This window comes from Vanellus vanellus, assembly GCF_965231255.1.
Source record: "Vanellus vanellus genome assembly, chromosome: Z".
NCBI classification, from domain to species: domain Eukaryota; kingdom Metazoa; phylum Chordata; class Aves; order Charadriiformes; family Charadriidae; genus Vanellus; species Vanellus vanellus.
Genome location: NC_138908.1, coordinates 10,893,974 through 10,911,756, shown reverse-complemented (window position 1 = coordinate 10,911,756; position 17,783 = coordinate 10,893,974). Strand labels below are relative to the sequence as shown.

Below are 17,783 nucleotides of genomic sequence, written 5' to 3'. Positions count from 1 at the left end.
AATTCAGAATTAGAAGCAGGAAAACAACCCTTTCAGAATGATCTGCTAGCTTATTTTGATGGCCTTCGAGGGATACCTTCAGTGTTTCCTGCATCTTGTTACTGCTGTCTTGCAATATTGAAGTATTCAACAAATTTCTGAAGTATCTGTTACAAATTTCTGACCAAGAATTATTTACATCCCCCTAATAAGATAGTTCTTTTAAGTAAAGTAGCTGCTGAGGGAAGGTTGAAATGAGTGAATAAAGAGTGGTTAGGGTTTTTTTCAGTTGCTTTTAAAAGGCATGGGTTACTATCTCAGCTGAGAGACCCAGCAGTCTGTCTACTGTAGCAAGCTTTGTGTTTTTGCTAGAATACTTTCTTGCCCTTAATGAGGTGAGGAAGTGTAGTCTTTGCCTTTAAAAAAAAAAAAAGTTTTGTTGCTTAATTTGCTACAGTGTAGCAAGAATTCATCATTTGGTATACTGGGCAGTGATAACTCAGTAGCTGGATCTTGTATTTGGAAATATTTTCTTTGCTGAAGGTAGAAAGCTAGACTGCAGTTCTTTCTGTAGGTTCATATCATGTTAAGGAACCAAGTTGGAGGAAAATTTTGCATATGCCTCTTAAATGATATAGGGTAGATGAAGTATAGCTCCTGACACTATTATCCATCCTGCTGCTTTTTCTTTCCTCACCTATGTACACCAGCACCAAACGTCTTCAAAAGAATTTCAGTTTCACTACCTAGGGATTGCAGGCTTATCCATTTAATATATGTAGGTGCAAAAGTGCTTATAGATAACCTGGATACTGGCCTTTCACACACAGGATCTGAAAGTGCTTTTAAATAGTGCTCTGCTAGCATCTGTTTCAAAGTTCAAAGTTATACATTCCTTGGTATAGTGGTTTTTTTTCTGCAGCTTACTGCATTAGGCAGAGGTAGAAAAAAATGCATTGAGCAAGTATGTCTAAGTGTTTTTGGCTGCTTTGGGTTAATTTCAGTGCAAAATAATATCTAATATTCTATACGTGTTACAAACGTTGTGAAAGGATTGCTTTCCTTTATAATTTTAAACTGTATGTGTCACGCATGCTCTGTGGTAATGAAGACTACTGATCACAGCACCTGAGAACTGCACTGCTATAAGCACAAGTTAGTGCTCAAAAATATCAACTTACTGCTTCATTTTACCTCTACTTTGGAGACTTTGGTGCATGTTCTGTAATACACAACTTCATCTAGAACATACCTGCATCAACAATGTTAATGTTCTTTAAATTTAGTCTATTTTGTCTTCCATGTTAAATGTTAGCCTTAATTTGAACATAGTAACTTGTTCTTTTTATAATGGTTGGCCTGTTTCTCTGGTGATGGTAAGTTTTCAGTTGTAACTTCTTAATTCTTCTTCAGAATATGCCACATCACAAATAGTCCTTTTCAGTGTAAAATGATCTGGTTTGCAGTTAATTTGCCTCTTGCTCCATAGACTGTAACAGAGCATTGCAATTACTGACATGGAAATTGCTTTACCTTAGTGTCACAATACCACAGTGCTTTCGGGATGGCAGGCTGCCACTTTTGTGCAGCATTATGAATAGAACATGAACTCGAGTCTTATTAAGATAGCATGTTAGAGACAGTCTTACCGTACTGAGCTATACTCTGTCAAAAGTCTCTGTGTATGGTGTTTCATAGCTGAATAGATCCTGATAATGCCGCAGGCCTCATTTGCATGTTTTCCAAGGCTTCCCTCTCTTATACCACGTGTAGGCTTTTCCTTATGTAATTCAATCACCTGCATAATCCTGTGTGTCAGCTTGATTTGTAATAGGATGCCTTGCAAGATTTATCAGTTTATGCAGTTTTATCACTCGGTGCTTATTCTTTATCACAGTCCTGCCTCAAGTCTGTCTTCATCCTGTCTGTCCTTACCTTTTCCATTTATTCTGCCACTTCCTTCTCTTGTTTCTTGTTCAGCAAGGTTTTTGGCTCCGTACAAAGCTATGTGCATTGCTACAGTCAGTTTTAAATGGAGTACTCCCACTCCACCCCCCCCAGCATTATCTACCTTTTGTTCCTCCTGGTCAAAGTTGCATTCTTGAGACTCTTCCTTCTTATTGGCACCTTGTTTGCTGTTATGTTTGTGAAAATTAGTAAGGAAATATTTGTCTGTGGTAGCTACCTGAACTATTGCTTTTCTGACTTTGATCTGACCGTCCCTTGGCTGTTAATTGCTCAGAAAGTGTGTTTCAGTTTCCCTCTGCAGTGCTCAGGCTTGGACTCAATAACAGTACAAGGACATCATCTGTTTTGTTCCCCTGTTTTTGTTTTTTTTTTTTTTTTTTTTTTTTCATAAGCCCACTGTTTATTCTCTGTAACAGCATTATGCCCCTGGTGTCCAGCTTGCAAACCTGACTGAAAGGAGCATGCTAGCAGTGGGGCTGATGGGACAGTGATATCACATTTGTTACCTCATTTCAGGAGAAAATTACTAGAGAACTACTGGAATCTCTTCTTTTAGTGGAGCTTCTTCATAGTTCAGTAATTTCACTAGGTCAAGGCACTTTTTTCAGGAGCATGCCTTTATTTTTTTAAAATCATTTAACTAGGATGAAGCACTCCATGAAGCAACCCTATTTCAATTTTGGGGTTTTTTTTGGGCAGCATCTCATAAATTTTAAAGTGTCAAAGTTTAAGTTAAGAATTGATACCATTAGATACATGCTGAAATAAAATATTCTTTCAATCTGGCTGCTGTGCATGTTAGAGAATGATGGTATGCAGTATATACACCAATTCGCAAATTTTAAGTTTCAGCAAATACTTTCTCTCCAGTTCCTTAAATTGCATCAAGTAAATATAAATTTGATTGTATACTGGCACATCAAGCTTTCAAAATTTAATTTCATATTCATTCACACAGGAAGTAGGATTAAACATTCATGTTAGTGAGTTGAGATGTGATCATCACTTTACTTTGTATATTCATTGCTGAAATACTAATGACTGTTTGGAACTGTATTCTCAGTTTATCTATACTTCTGACCCAGCCTGATGTCCAGTTTCTAGGTTTTTTGCACTATAGTTGATTTATCATCATCCTTTTCTTGGAGGTGTTTGTTAACAAATTAATGAGTAGAGTCCATTGTTTCCCCTGTGCTTTCAGCTTGCTGTAAATTTTGTGTAATTTAATGCTGGAAAAAGCACCTGACCCTTTTCTTTTCTTGCCTTGTTTACAGTAAATTGGTTTTTCTGATTATACTGTTATATACTATGAGTTTTAATGCTATGGAGAAAGGCAGAAAAATCTTTCTCCTGTGCATTTTGAAGACAGTGATACTCTTGTTGTTCAAAATGCATAGAGCAAAATGCATTAATCTGAAAAGCCTAATCAGTTGAATAAGACTGAATTTAAGCTACATGCAGTGCTAACATTTTGTTTTTTAGGCATTGCTTCTGAAAAATCAACTATCATATATAAAAATAGCTGTTGTTTCTACAACAAAAACTATTATTTTTGCAGCAGTTTTAACTCCCAAGCTTTCTTAGTTCTGACTGTATTTTGAATTGAATACTTCAGCATATTTTCTTTATGTGGTGGTATATGTTATTTCTCCTTACAGACGCCTCCACCTCAATAAGAAAGCCACAGACAAACAGCCATATAGCAAGCTTCCTGGTGTTTCACTTCTAAAGCCGTTAAAAGGTGTGGATCCTAACCTGATCAACAACCTAGAAACCTTCTTTGAACTGGATTATCCAAAAGTATGTATGATATTTAGTGTCTTTTTTTTTTTTTCTCCCATGCCTTCAAAAGTCGTATCAGGGGTTAGGCTGGAACTGTGTAACTTGATTATGTCTTGGATTGTTGTTCCGTTCACAGAAAATGCATAATAATGTATTTTACATGTTGCAAACAAAACTTACTTCTTTTTAAAAAGCTGTCTGTAAAGGAACATGACCAAGGCTTAAGGATGGAACGTGTTCTACACTTCACTAAGATTTGTTTAGTCATTGTTCCTGTATTGTGGTGTTTATAGCAGTATGAAACCCTTCAATTTAGAAAAGACCATTTGATAGGCCAGACACCCTCTCTATTAACTACATCTCTGTAGCAGATCCCCTAAAAGCAAATACTTAACTGATAGCCTGCAACTTGCTGGTGGTTCTTACTGATGGCTCATCTAACAAAGAATTCTCAATGATGAGGTGGTGTACCTCAACAGTTGTTGGTAGGTAGGATAGTCTCCAAGCCACTTATCAGTGTTGGGAAACAAATAGTTAATAAAAACTTATGTTTGCTATTGAACACTGTTTGACTTTGTAGCCTAGGTGATAAGTGTGTCAGATGCTGTCCTTGCTATAAGGAGCTTACAACTTAAAGGAGAAATCTGCAAATGTTTGCTGCATCAGTTGCTACTTGGTGTATGATTCCATGGATGGAAAAAAGGACTAGATTTTCTACTGCATATCTCCTGAATTCTAAAACTTGTCATTTATTTTTAATAAAAACTTTTCTTAGTTCTTATTGAAACTGCTTCTGACACTGCTGCTTCAGTTGTAAAAGGTCAAAGGTATGTGTAAGCTGTACAGTGAGTTTCCTTTGGATATTCTGACTTTAAGAGCTTTAAAACTTACTCCTAAGTAGGCAGGGTAAAACAAAACAAAAAAAACCCACCATTTGGATAGTTTTTCTGTAATTGAAGTTGGGGCCTTCTGAAAAGCTTCAGTCATGAACATTTGAATCCTTTTGACTCACAAAAGTGCAAGAAAGGTTAAGAGTGGCCAAGATAAGTTTAAAGTATACTCGAGGCATGCTGTGTATGCCAGTATTGCAAACAGTGCATAGAAGCTGCAACAATATCTTAAGCTATTTATATACTAATAACAAGCATCAAAACATTATGCAGTTGAAACTTTGACTACAAATACAATTTGTTTGAGAATTCAGAAAAACAGTTATGCTGGATCTTGCTTTATGGGACATAGTCTTGACCCTTTCTTCTGGCAACTTATACATACAGATAGAAATCTTAATATTGCTACTCCACACCAATCTGAATTTCAGGTAACAATAGTGACAATCGTATTTTTCCCAAGGAGAGTGAAAATGGAAGTATGAATCCTTCAGTTTGCTGGGGCACAGATTATACAGTACGAACAAGATCCCCAAACTGTCTGAAAACACTTCTGTACAATAACCACAAAAATACTTCATTTAAAAGATTGAATACCAGGCAATAGTTTTATTCTAATTTGTGGTGTAATGTCAAAGTTCAGAGGCCCAGGAGAATATTATTAAAGAATAATCTTGAGTTTGTTCCAGTAAAGCTGACTTCAACTTGCAGTGATACTGATTGTCTGATACTCTTCTGTGATACCCCATGTGTGAAATAATCTTTTCTTGCATAGAAGCCAGTTATGCAGCTTCTAAACTGCAGGACTTGCGCATAATATATTTATCAGTGAACAGTTCTTACCTACTGTGATATTGTGATTTTTGGCATAAATCTTTCTGTTCATGTTATGTCCAAATGAACCTGATTGTAATGTTTATGTAGATAAGCATCTTTGTATTTCTTCTTAATTTATGCATTTTGTAGTTCTTTACTTTGTTACTGCATACAAAGGCCGCTTTCAAATATTGGAATGTCAAAGTTTTTTATTTCTGGTTGAATTTCCTGGAGAATCTGGATATAGAAGTGTCATTGCATTGTGTGGATTGTAGATTACTTAATTGCTAGCAAAAATAGTTGTTCTTTTATATATTTAACTGGATGAGCAATGAAGAAGTAATATCTTTTGTTAGTAATTTCTATGGTGTTCATGCTGTCAGGATTGCTCTGTTGTGGTGGAATGACCTGTCTGCTTAATGAGACAGATCTCTTACCCTTTAAATTCCATTTTCCATGCTGGCAAAACAACAGGAATCAAATACTGCTCACTCCTTAAGCAAATTGGCTTTGGGTTTGCATTCTGAGAGGTAGAGATGGGTTTGTCTGATAGTTTGTAGTGCTAGACCAAGTCTTACCAACTCCCATTTAGTGGTTAATGATTTTAAGTTTCCACAATATTCTGAATGCAGTTAGTCGTTAGGGTGTTTTGTGTTTAACAGTACCTTTTTTTTTTTTCTTGAAAGAATGTATTTATCTAACTTAATGAGGAAGGTTATATCAAGTAAGGAGTATCCAAGGAATTTGTTAATCCAGAAACAGGAATAGCTCCATCAAAGCTTGCAAAGCAGTTTCAAAATGTTGAGTGATTCTTAATCTACTGTCTGTAGACAAGTGTAAAACAAGCATGTACCTTGATTGCTGAAACAGCCACAGCTTTCCCTTACCTCTTGTTGATTTTTAACCATTATTCTATTCATGAGGAAAATACATATACATTACATATGCATATACATGTTCCTGAGTTTAGCTTTATTACACAATGAAGTGTACATATACTGCTCTGTGTGGGTTGTCTTCCACTCTGTTCTGCATCTACAAAGTAAAGGAAAGGAAGGTGTAGCTCAGAGGTATGCAGTCAAGTGTATCATAATATCATTCCTTTAATATTTTGTGTGCTGTAACTTCATTGAATATAATATTGGATTTAAGATTCATGTGTGAATAAAAATGGAAGTGGAAATAAAAATTTTGCCTTGTATACCAAGATGTCTTGCTTCATGCCTAACAGAAACCCTTCCAATAACAGGACAACTAATGTTCCTCGGTGTAAGAATGTATTGGGATACAGGCTTGGTTCTTTTTTCACAAGTACTTAGTTGTGCATTAAAAAATAATATTTAGTTGTAAAACAATCCTTTTGGTTTTATTTTTAATTCTGTAACAGGGCTCTTTATTTTTTCAGTTTGGTATGTTTTTAAGCTTTATTCTCTAGACCGTATTGATTTTAAATGTGTAAATATATATGTGTGTGTATACTTCTTTGTTTTTACTAGTATGAAGTGCTACTCTGTGTACAAGATCATGATGATCCAGCTATTGATGTCTGCAAAAAGCTCCTTGGCAAATACCCAAATGTTGATGCTAGACTGTTCATAGGTAAGCAGTGCAACTTGAAGGTGGGACTCTTACTTGTAAAATGTTTTCATCTTCTACTCCATGTACAGTATTGTAAAATAAATAGTTGTTTTGTTCAGCCTGTGTTGGTTCTGTAGTTTAATCGTCAGTTTGGGGTAGACAAGTAAGTGTATAGTCACAATCTGTGACATCAGTCCAAAAAAACTGTAGGAAGAGTGATTTATGGAACCCCTGCAACTTTTTTCCTTCTAAATCTGAAACAGCAGTTTAAATCCTGCCTTTGCAGTGACCTAAATGTGCAGGAAGTGACTTAGAGTTGTGGCTGTATTTGAGCTTGAGGTCCTGCAACAATCCTTTTTCATCAGCTTAGACTCTAGGGCTCTTTGTTCACTTTACATTTGAATTAGAGGAGGGAAAGGATATTAGAAGTAGGTAGTACAATGTCATTTTTTTTTTCTCTGACGTGAAACAAACTGGACCATGTCTGTCAGTTGGAAGCAGAAAAGTGTGACTGACTTTATTCTGCTACTTTTTTTTTTTCTGCTAAAATTACTGTAGTATATAATGCTCATAATCACTAGTCTTAAGAAATAAGAGGTAGAGAATATTTGCCTTACAGACTATAGTAATGAACTTTGTAGTTTTACTATCCTTTTAATTACATTAACTTTGTTACCCTGCCATTTTGAGGAGGCATTTGATTTTTTTCTTTTTAGTTCTCTGCATAATTTTAGTAAGATCTAAAATGTAGAAGTGGAGAAATAATTAAAATTTAAATCCTTTTCATAACAGTGGACTTTAAGAATTGATGGGTAAACATTTATTATTCTTCAGTTAGCATATCTAAATATTTTGGGTATTGAGTCTGTAGTCTAAAAAAGACCCCCCCGTACATTATTTGATGATGTTTGTATTTTTTAGGTGGCAAGAAGGTTGGCATCAACCCCAAGATTAACAATTTAATGCCTGGCTATGAAGTTGCCAAATATGATCTCATATGGATTTGTGATAGTGGAATCAGAGGTAGGTGTGTGTTGTTATGTTGCTCTTATTCCCTGTAGGCAAGCAGTTGTTAGAGATTATTTTGACTGAGAATATAGGTAGAAAGGAGAGTTAAAAATCCAGAAAAAATATTTTCCTAGTATAAAAATGTTTAATCTCTACTTAAAGGTGAAAATCCCATTTAAAAAAATAGTGTTGAAATGGTTTCCATTGTATTTGTTGAGAATTAGTGTTGTTTTTTTCTGAAACCTTGTTCCTCCAAAATACTGTGCATTGAAGTATACATGCTCTTGATACTGGTAATATAGTGAGAACGAATGTCTCTATACAGTAGTCTGCTAATGACAGAATTGCTTAATGAATTGTCTTTTTTCATTTGTCACTTAGTAACACCAGACACACTGACAGATATGGCCAATCAAATGACTGAAAAAGTAGGCTTGGTCCATGGGCTTCCCTATGTTGCAGACAGACAGGGGTTTGCTGCTACCCTTGAACAAGTGAGTGCAATATTGTTTTGGTTTGGTTTTTTGCAGGACCTTGCTGACTAAAAGTTGTATAGTGCCTCTTGCACCTTTTGAGTGAAGAAATGTTTATTTTCAGCTGCAGTCATACTTCAAACTATCTAGGATATCTTTTAAATGCTCCGAAATTCTACTGTGGTGCTCTGAACATTGACTCAATATTTAAGTTCACAATATAAACAGTAAAGATTGCAGGATGAAAATGATGCATTTTATTTAAAAATTCGTTAAAACTGAAGAACTTTCTAGTGTGTAGCCGGAAAGGGCCATTAATTCTATTTTGATGTCTGAAAAGAAATGCAGAAATGGCCATGACAAGTCAGAGCAAAGTCCAGTGCACACAGTATCTTATTTCCAGCAGGGCTTATAAAGCAGAGCCCTTGAGGAGAGTAGAACACAAGTAAGGCTTATATTCTGTTTTTCAGTAATACTGTTTCAACTTTCCACAGTTTTTAGCGGAAAGACTTCCTGAGCAGGAAATAGACATGTATATTTGCTAATCCTCCCTATATTAGGATTCTAGTAAGAACAGATTTCTTACATGAACTTTTCCATTCTTTCTTGAGTCCATATAGATTTGGAACACCTATAACTGTCTTCACCAGGAAGTTCCATAGATCTACTATGTGTTACAGGAACCACCACTTCGTTCACTCTGGCCCTTGTTCTTCTATAGTGCTATTTCATGTCTTCTAATACTTCTTTTGGAAGAGAAAGTGAACAGTTGTTTCCTATCCACCATCTTCATATCACTCATTCTGTCCTTTTCTCCCCTCTCTTCTTTCTCACTAAGTTTTCTTTTGTAAAATAAAGAGGTTGAATATTCTTGTTTGTTCCTTGTGTCTCAAGGCATGTAATTTAATCAATTGTCTTTTATTCTAAGCTGGCACGTATATGGCATTTTGGCCCCAAGGCTAACTAATATGTGTCAAAGGCAGAAATGTGAGAGATGAAAGTGTGGTGAAATTCAGTACTCTTTCATTGCATGCAGAGAGGGCAGCTCATGTGATTTTTGTGACAAAATCTGAATTTCTTCTTACAAGAGAAGAGCAAGGAGCTATCGCGCAAAGTGATAAAGTAGAAAAAATCACAACTCCTGCTTCTGTATTCCTGGAAGAGCTTTTTGCTTCCAGATCCAGTATACTGCAAGATGAGCATGCCTCCTCTTGAATGAGTTACTGTATTTAGTAAGACCAGTGTGAAAGCCATCGATAGGAAGAATAGTAATGAGAGGTGCTAGCACTCATTTCTACTGTCTCTTTATAGGTAACTCCTAGTTATAAATTCTTGAATCTTGTAGAAAGACTTTCTTACAACTTGAATTTTTTCTTTGCTATTTCTGTTTGCAAGTAAACAAAATTCTCCTGCTTCTGTACAGCTGTAAAGTAAGTTTCTAAGAACACGTACGCAGTAATGCAGTTAATCTTTCCAAGAAGAAGGAGAGCATATGTCTGTCAGCTATCGCCAAATAATATATGAATCCTAGTGATTCATAGTAAGTTACTTAATGGATTTTTAGTATATGTATTCCATGAGAACAACCCCAATAAATTAGAAATTAAGTACTAAATGAAATACAGTAGTTCAGTATGTGGATTTAAAACCCATTAATAGATGTGTGAAAACACAGCCAATGACACTACTAGGTTTCTCAGATTTGGTGGTAAACTAGATTTCTTAGATTGGTGGCAAAGATCTTTCCAAGTACACTGTCATAATTGGCCACATCTAGCCCTTTTTTTCCCTCCAAACATTTTTGGAGAAAAGGTTGCCAGTGACTAGTACTTGCATAAATACATGTGGAGTTTTAAAAGCCTTATCTTGTTTTGGCAGGTTTATTTTGGAACTTCACATCCAAGGTCATACATTTCAGCCAACTTAACTGGCTTTAAGTGTGTAACAGGAATGTCGTGCTTGATGAGGAAGGATGTCTTGGACCAAGCAGGAGGACTTATAGCTTTTGCGCAGTATATTGCTGAAGACTACTTTATGGCCAAAGCTATAGCTGACCGGTAAGATGTCTCTGCTTATTGCTTTAGGTGCAATTTAAGTATTTTTTTAAACATATAGTACATACTGTAAGTATAGGTGTTCAGGTCAGCTTCACATGTATACAGCAAATGTGCTTACAACATGCTAAAAGACTATTGTGTGTGCGCTTTTAGAAATAATTAAGCAATATTATTGTCAATTCCTTTAGAAAAAAGTTTGAGAACTTGGTTTAAGTATTATTGAAGTGGTATTTGTTCTTTTCTAATGAAGAGATTTGATAAAATACACTATTTTTTTTGCTTATAGCTATTGTGATAATATGGCACATATGCCAAAGAAACTTTTCAAGCCTAATAAAATCCCTGAGTGTTTGTTCTCTAATTGTTTTTTTGCATCTCTTATTTGTGCTTTTTTTATAATAATAAAAAATTCATTTTCCAGGGGCTGGAAATTTGCGATGGCCACACAAGTTGCAATGCAAAACTCTGGTTCATATTCAATTTCTCAATTTCAGTCCAGAATGATCAGGTAAAGTTTTAGTCTTTACTTCCTCTCCTAACCACCTATGTCACCTGCTTCTGATGTGAATAACCTGATAATGAGAGGGAATACATTTTCCAAGCTCATCTGATCTAGTGTCCAGAATGCTGAAGTTCCAATGCACAGCTTGCTGCATGCTTCTTGTTAGTGTTGGGACAGAGGCATTGACTTTCCACAGAAGTATGACTAATAATAGAAAAAATGTAGAAAAAACTAAAACCAACAAACCTTAGTATCTTTTAAATGCTAAGGGATAATTCTTGCAATATTTTATTTGGAGGTGTAAATTAAAAAAGATTAAACTAATGTTGTCAGAAAAGGCCATAATGGCTCATCATTTGGTGAGGTAGGGGAGGAGTACATAAAGAATAATTCACAGTCAGAACTGATTTGTTTGTCTCTTCTAGGTGGGCCAAACTGAGAATTAATATGTTACCTGCCACAATAATTTGTGAGCCAATCTCGGAGTGCTTTGTTGCCAGTCTAGTTATTGGATGGGCAGCTCATCATGTGTTTAGATGGGATATAATGGTATTTTTCATGTGTCACTGCTTGGCGTGGTTTATATTTGACTACATTCAACTAAAAGGTGTTCAGGTACGTAGCTTCATTTCTTTGGAGTTATTAAAGTTACTAGTGCTATCTACTTCAGCAAAAAGCTAAACCTAATTATAACAGCAAAATAATTCTCTTGACATCAATGAAATAACGGGTCAAATCCTGTTACTTCTCAGTCTTCAAGCTTCAGTTATAGTAGTGTGAAAACAAGTAAGTGTGCTTGGTTGTAATTTTGTTTGCTGTGTGCACCTGCCTCTGCCTAGGCTCTGAAAGTTTGCTTATCTGCCCCCTTAATCTTTGCATTTCTAGTCTGCTCTACCTAGGCATATCCAGAAATTTTTAATCTGTTTTTAACAGTACAAGAACAGTAGATTTGTAGGATTTTATGGTTCTTAGTTGTCACTTTGTACTGTATTTATTGAAGTGTATATATACATTTTTCAGTCTATTTTGGTAATGATGGACCTATAAGAAAGCTGTAGCCTACTTCTAGTGATGGGAAGATTTTATTTTTTAGAAGTTGAGGCCTCAAACTTTTAATATACAAAGACGTCATAAATCAGAACAGCATTTGTTCTCCTGATGCTGTAGGAACTATTTAGACTTTCTGCTGTGTCCATATTCCATCCAAGTCTGATCCATAACTATTTGTGTATTCAAATTTATCAAATAGTTCTCATCATACAGAGAAGTACTTTTGGTAGTTTTAGCACATACTAGAACTAAAAAAAAAAATACTGGGCCTTCTGTTGATTGTGTAGGATTCCAGAAGGTCAGTTTAACGGTCACCTTTCTGATTACTCTTCTCACCACGCACAGCATGTAAAAAGCTTTGTGCCTACTCTTCCTCTTCTGAAGCCTCTTAGATTTCCAGCTCTGCATGTATCTGGAAATGCTCAAAAGAGCAGAAAGTATAGAGAGGATATAAGATTTTTATTTGGTCCCACTTTTCCTATGCAATTAGGCCAAAGGCATGTTTATTTGAATTTCGGTCCTCTGGAAATGTGCATGTGTTGTGTGTAGATGCTGTTGTTCTTGGCATCTGTGGCAAAAACCCAGTGTCTGCTTGAGCACAGTCTTACAAAGCTGCAAAAAGAAAAAAGTGAAATTGTCACACTTTTTCCTTGACTTTTGCTCTACATACAAGTCTCTTTTCAAACCTTCTGGGTCATTCTGCCAAATTCCTCATGTTTAATATGGGTGATCATATCTTGAAGAGGAAAATGTTCTTGGCTTATAAAAAAATATGCTATTGATATGTAAATCCGTATAATGAGCTTTAAAACAGATTTATCTGTACCACAAATGCTTTAAATTACTTTAATTCCTTTTGAATAATCAGTATGTTTAAATACTTGTTTTTTATGTTCCTAGGGTGGTGCTCTGTGTTTTTCAAAACTTGATTATGCAGTAGCTTGGTTCATCAGAGAATCCATGACAATTTATATTTTCCTATCTGCTTTGTGGGACCCCACTATTAGCTGGAGGACAGGACGCTACAGATTACGTTGTGGAGGCACTGCAGAAGAAATTCTTGATGTATAGCCACAGCTGTGTAACTGTGAATGTCATAAAGAGAAAGGGGGGAAGAAAAGTATTATAAATTGTTTATATAAATACTTTTAAGAAAAATCTACCTTCAGTAGTTTTACTACTTTCATGTTTTGGTATCTGTTCTTTAATTTATTTTTGCATGGCACTTGCATCTGTGAAAATACATCTGTAGTCTTGGCCAAATGGTACCTTGCTCCTATGTACAAATAGAAATGGAGAGAATTGGTCCTGATATCTACATACTATAGGAATGCTCTGCAGTAAACACTTTAAAAAAAAAAAAAAAGTATCCTCCTGGATATGAACAGCTTCTTACTCCATGGTGTGCACTAGCCTAGCAAATCCAGGGTTCACGTAGCTTATTTTCCAGCTGGATTGTACAAGGCTGTACATAGTAAAATCACAGAAGTACAGCTGACTTCTGTTTTATCCTACTAAACTGAGCTAGTAACAGGACCTTGGGAAAGAAGCTCTTAAATGCTTTATGCCTACCTCTTGTAGTTGCTGCAGAACAAAACGAATGGAAATGTAAAAATGCTTTGCAAAAACAAACTAAAGCTGGACTCTTGTGTTTATATGTATATATGAAATACTTTAGTCATTGCAATGAACCAAAAGTGGACTGAGTTTGATAGAATGAGTTGGAAGGAATTACTGGTCAGGCATGTATATCTTTTGGCCAACTCTGATCTGGTTCTGTCTTGAACCTTGTTAAGCACTGTGCTGTAACTAGCCAAGCTGGTCCCCTTCAATATTTCCATCCTTTTTTAAGGGGTGCTTGTTTTTTCCCTGTGAGTGAATGCTTTGGGGGGTGTGTGTGTGGGGGGGACATAGTAGGGGGTAGAAGGGAGCAGAAATACATTTCAGAAACATTTCACACATGAGCTATTTTCTTACACGATGTCTTAAGAATGTAATTTCATGATGCAGGTATTTAATATCTTTTTAAAGTGAACGTACGTACCTATACTAGTCATAATTAAGTATTCAATTGCAGTAGATATTGTGAATATATTAAAGGGCCGGGTGAGTTTGCTGTTACTGATTAAAATTGTAATCTTAATTTAAATATCAAACTAAGTCTACTCTTGGCTTTTTGCCTTCTACTGTTAGTCTAGCCTTTAAATTGGACTTTTGTATTCCGGTGGTATGACTAAAAGGACTAGATTATAATGCATGCCGTGTTCCCCTCCCCCTCCCGGCTCCCTGTAGCTTGGTTTCCAACCCCATTGTGAAACTTCCTAATTTGTGGTGAACTGGACTCGTTTTCTTTGAACACTTTTTAATTAAAAAAACACAGCGAAGCTAGAGAGGGATGTTGCATAAGCCTTTTGTTTTCATAATTATCTTTATGCTGCTTTACTTTTCTTCATATGGAATAACATATTTTCACCATGAATGTGAGCTGCTAATTACAAGGGTAATGCCAACAAAGCAGCTTTAAAAGTTGGATGATAATGTGTAGCATATTAGCAATAATGACATGTATTTATAAAAATGGACGTTTTTACCTTACTGAGCCTATACCTTACCTGTCATATGCTACACAAATGTAATGTGTATGTATGTCTTGTAAAACATACTCTGGGCCAAAATGCTTCACCCACTTTAATATCTCTTTTGCCTTCTGATACCATGGAATTCTTTTAATGGGCATTTCTGTATGAACAAAGGCTTTTGCATGCTTCGTTCTTTTCATGTGAATCAGGAAAAACCACTTTTCCTGAGGAAAGTTGCACACTGAAAGCTGGTCTAGTTGTGACCCACAAAGACATTGTTTGTAATATTGTTTTTTACATAGTTGAATTTTGCTGACAATGTTTGTATTTTCATTTCTTTCATGAAGTTTGATGCCATTCATTGCACTGCTGAAGTGAAGCTTAGCTTGCAACTTAGCTTTATGCTGATTTCTATGCAGGCAATGGAACAGAACCAAAAAAAAGGCTGAACAGACTTCATTTATAAAAAAATTTGGTGGGGATAATTGTTCAACAGGTGCTTTTGTATTAGTAGAGCCATCTTTGGTTATGAAAAATAAAGCTTCACTTAAGCAAATAGTTTCATCTGGGTATTGTTTGGTTGATTATGGAATAGGAAACCAACACTGTCAAATGTTGTAGAAGAAGCTGCAACAGAACTTCTAAAAGTTAAAAATGGCTTATGTAAAGTTGTGTTGATCCACAGATGTGTAGAATATACCATGTTTATTTAAAATCATTGTCTTGTTTTTTCTTTTATTTAAAAATAAATTTTGAATACAATCTGTTTGGAATACATGGTGGTTTTTCCCTCCCCCCCCTTTGTTCAGTGATGCCATAACATGACAGCTTTAAGTATTTATGGCAGTGTTGATAGACTTGACTTCTAATTAATCTTCAAGCAATAAATGGGTGTACCTTTCTTTTGAATTTTTTTACACCTGGACCATCTGGTTTGGATTTTATGTTGCACTGAAATTAACTCACATGTGCCTGAATCTGATTTTGAGTTATCCTTAGTTTTGTAGAGTAACTTCTGTGTGTAAAAACCTCACAACTGAACAGATAGTTCCCTAGCTATCGTAAGTAGTCAGCCTAGATTGAGATTGTAGAGATGGATATCTTTGCCACAAAAGATGTTGAAATTAAGGAGTAGTGTTGACATCTTCCTTTGAGGTGCTTTACCAAGAAAGCACTCTGTGCTGCTTCTGTCTTCTGACTTGGCTTTTTCTTATCTTTTCCATAATACTTAAGACTTTTAATGCAAAACTTTATCATACACACAGTCTCTTATTGAGTTGTTGGAATCTGGGAGCCATGGCAGAAACAAGTACCATTGGAATCACTTGCAAACTATTTATAGGAACTTAAATATTCCTGAATGTATTTTGTGCTCAATGCATTTGCAGCCACACAGCACAATACCTAAATTCCATTTCCTGAGTTCTGTTATTATTTTCCTGCCTGCTATTAAATAATGTTTTGATTTTATTCTGTGCTTTCAAATGAAATCTTTCCCACCTGAATTCTTTTCATTGCTACTCTTCTATGTCCTGATACTGACTACCTGCATTTCTTCTCAGTCTATTTTGTGAGCTGGAAAAGTTTGTTTCCTTCTAACCACCTAATTTCATATATCCCTTCTGCTGAAAGCTGTTTCATTCATCTCAAAGGCTTCTTTTAATCTTCACATTTAATTTCTGATCATGTAATTTTAAGGTGAGTTTGAGCTCCAGCCGTTCTTGGGTTGAACTGGTCCCCCAGCCACTGTGACACTAATTCTGGCTATTGAGGCTAAGGAAACCTAAAGTTTTGTATGGCAATAGATAATCTTTTTAGACTTGTACAAAATGACTTCAGGTTAAATACTCTCCAGGCTTGTCTAAATAATAGTGCTTGGAACAGAGGTTGGCAGTGTATAGAATGGCAGTAATTTCAAACAACCCCCAAAAGCCAACAGAACCAAACCCCACTGGCTTTGCATATCCTGTAGATCCTGAGCATTTGAAGTTAGACTGCTTTAAAGGCTGTTATCTCTTCTGCATTGCACAAACAAATTTTCATTGCCAGCTATCAGGCAATTGAGAATAAGGGATAATTCTTATGGTTAAGTTCCCCACATGCTGCTTACCCTGCTCATTTTTCTGGTTCTTAGAGTTTGAACCTTTCAATAAGGAAGCAAAGTCTAATGAAGCACTTCAGCCAGTTTAGCCACTGCTGTGTTTGTTACCTGTTTCATATAGAAAGTTGCTGTTGACTACATTGCAAATATTTGCTGAAAATGCTTCCTTTTTGGTAGCAGTTTCTACTGATGGCTGGCTCTGTCTTCAATTAAAAGTCCTACATGCAGATCAACGTCCAGTTCTTCCTTCAAATCCGTCTTGTGCAATTACAGGCAAACAGCCAGTCTTAAGCCTAACGTCCAGTGTGTTTTCTTTTCAAAAGTTGTCTTAGGTTAGTGTCTTGTAAATGTTCTTCTAACTATGCTGAAGCCCTGCAGTTTGTATATGGAAAGAAGTGTGTCTAGCCTTTTCAGTGGAAGATGTTTGTGATGCTTGTCTTCACGCTTAGCTTAGGTTAAAATAACTACCCAGCTTATTCCTGTAAACTAAGAGACTAAAAAAAGAAAAGTAGTATTCCTAATACTTTCCAACACAGCTTTTGGAATGCTTTGTTTCTTAAATTCTCATCAGATCAAGAGTGGGCAGCTACTGATGTGTGGTTCATGCTTCTGGGAGAATATACTTCCTCTTCTCTATCTTAATCAGCTCTAAGTATTTTTGCCTAAATGTTGGCGTGACTGTAGATGATCAGTTAAGAGGTGCAAACCAGACAGCTTGCAATGAAAGTTTGTGGATTGCTGCTTGTTTCTGTCTCATCCCCCCCACATGTGCCCCCAGTTCTTTTCCCTGTTGCTGACGGGAAGGAAGAGCCTCAGCCAAACCCATGTGCCAGCTGGAATTAATGGCCATTTTATATGCAGCCAACTTGTGGGTGAATGGGAGAGGTCAGGCTCGTGTGCCTGTGCAGGAAGCCAGTAAGCTCACTGGGAGCATGAAACAGGAGCTGTCAAAAGAAATCTCTTCACTGGGCTTTGACATGAAGTGAGTTATTGTTCTTGA

The 17,783-nt window shown here is 36.1% G+C and overlaps 1 protein-coding gene across 1 annotated transcript in view; it reads left to right on the top strand.

Annotated features, from left to right (window-relative positions):
* Nucleotides 1–13,976, top strand: part of UGCG (UDP-glucose ceramide glucosyltransferase) — a 28,474-nt gene extending 14,498 nt beyond the window's left edge. The window contains exons 2-9 of the mRNA XM_082497287.1: nt 3,606–3,747; nt 6,932–7,034; nt 7,935–8,036; nt 8,403–8,515; nt 10,373–10,551; nt 10,973–11,059; nt 11,479–11,668; nt 13,004–13,976. Of these exons, the coding sequence (XP_082353413.1) occupies nt 3,606–3,747; nt 6,932–7,034; nt 7,935–8,036; nt 8,403–8,515; nt 10,373–10,551; nt 10,973–11,059; nt 11,479–11,668; nt 13,004–13,174 (1,087 nt within the window). The 3' untranslated portion in view covers nt 13,175–13,976. The remainder of the gene's footprint in view (nt 1–3,605; nt 3,748–6,931; nt 7,035–7,934; nt 8,037–8,402; nt 8,516–10,372; nt 10,552–10,972; nt 11,060–11,478; nt 11,669–13,003) is intronic.
* Nucleotides 13,977–17,783: the final 3,807 nt, after the last annotated feature.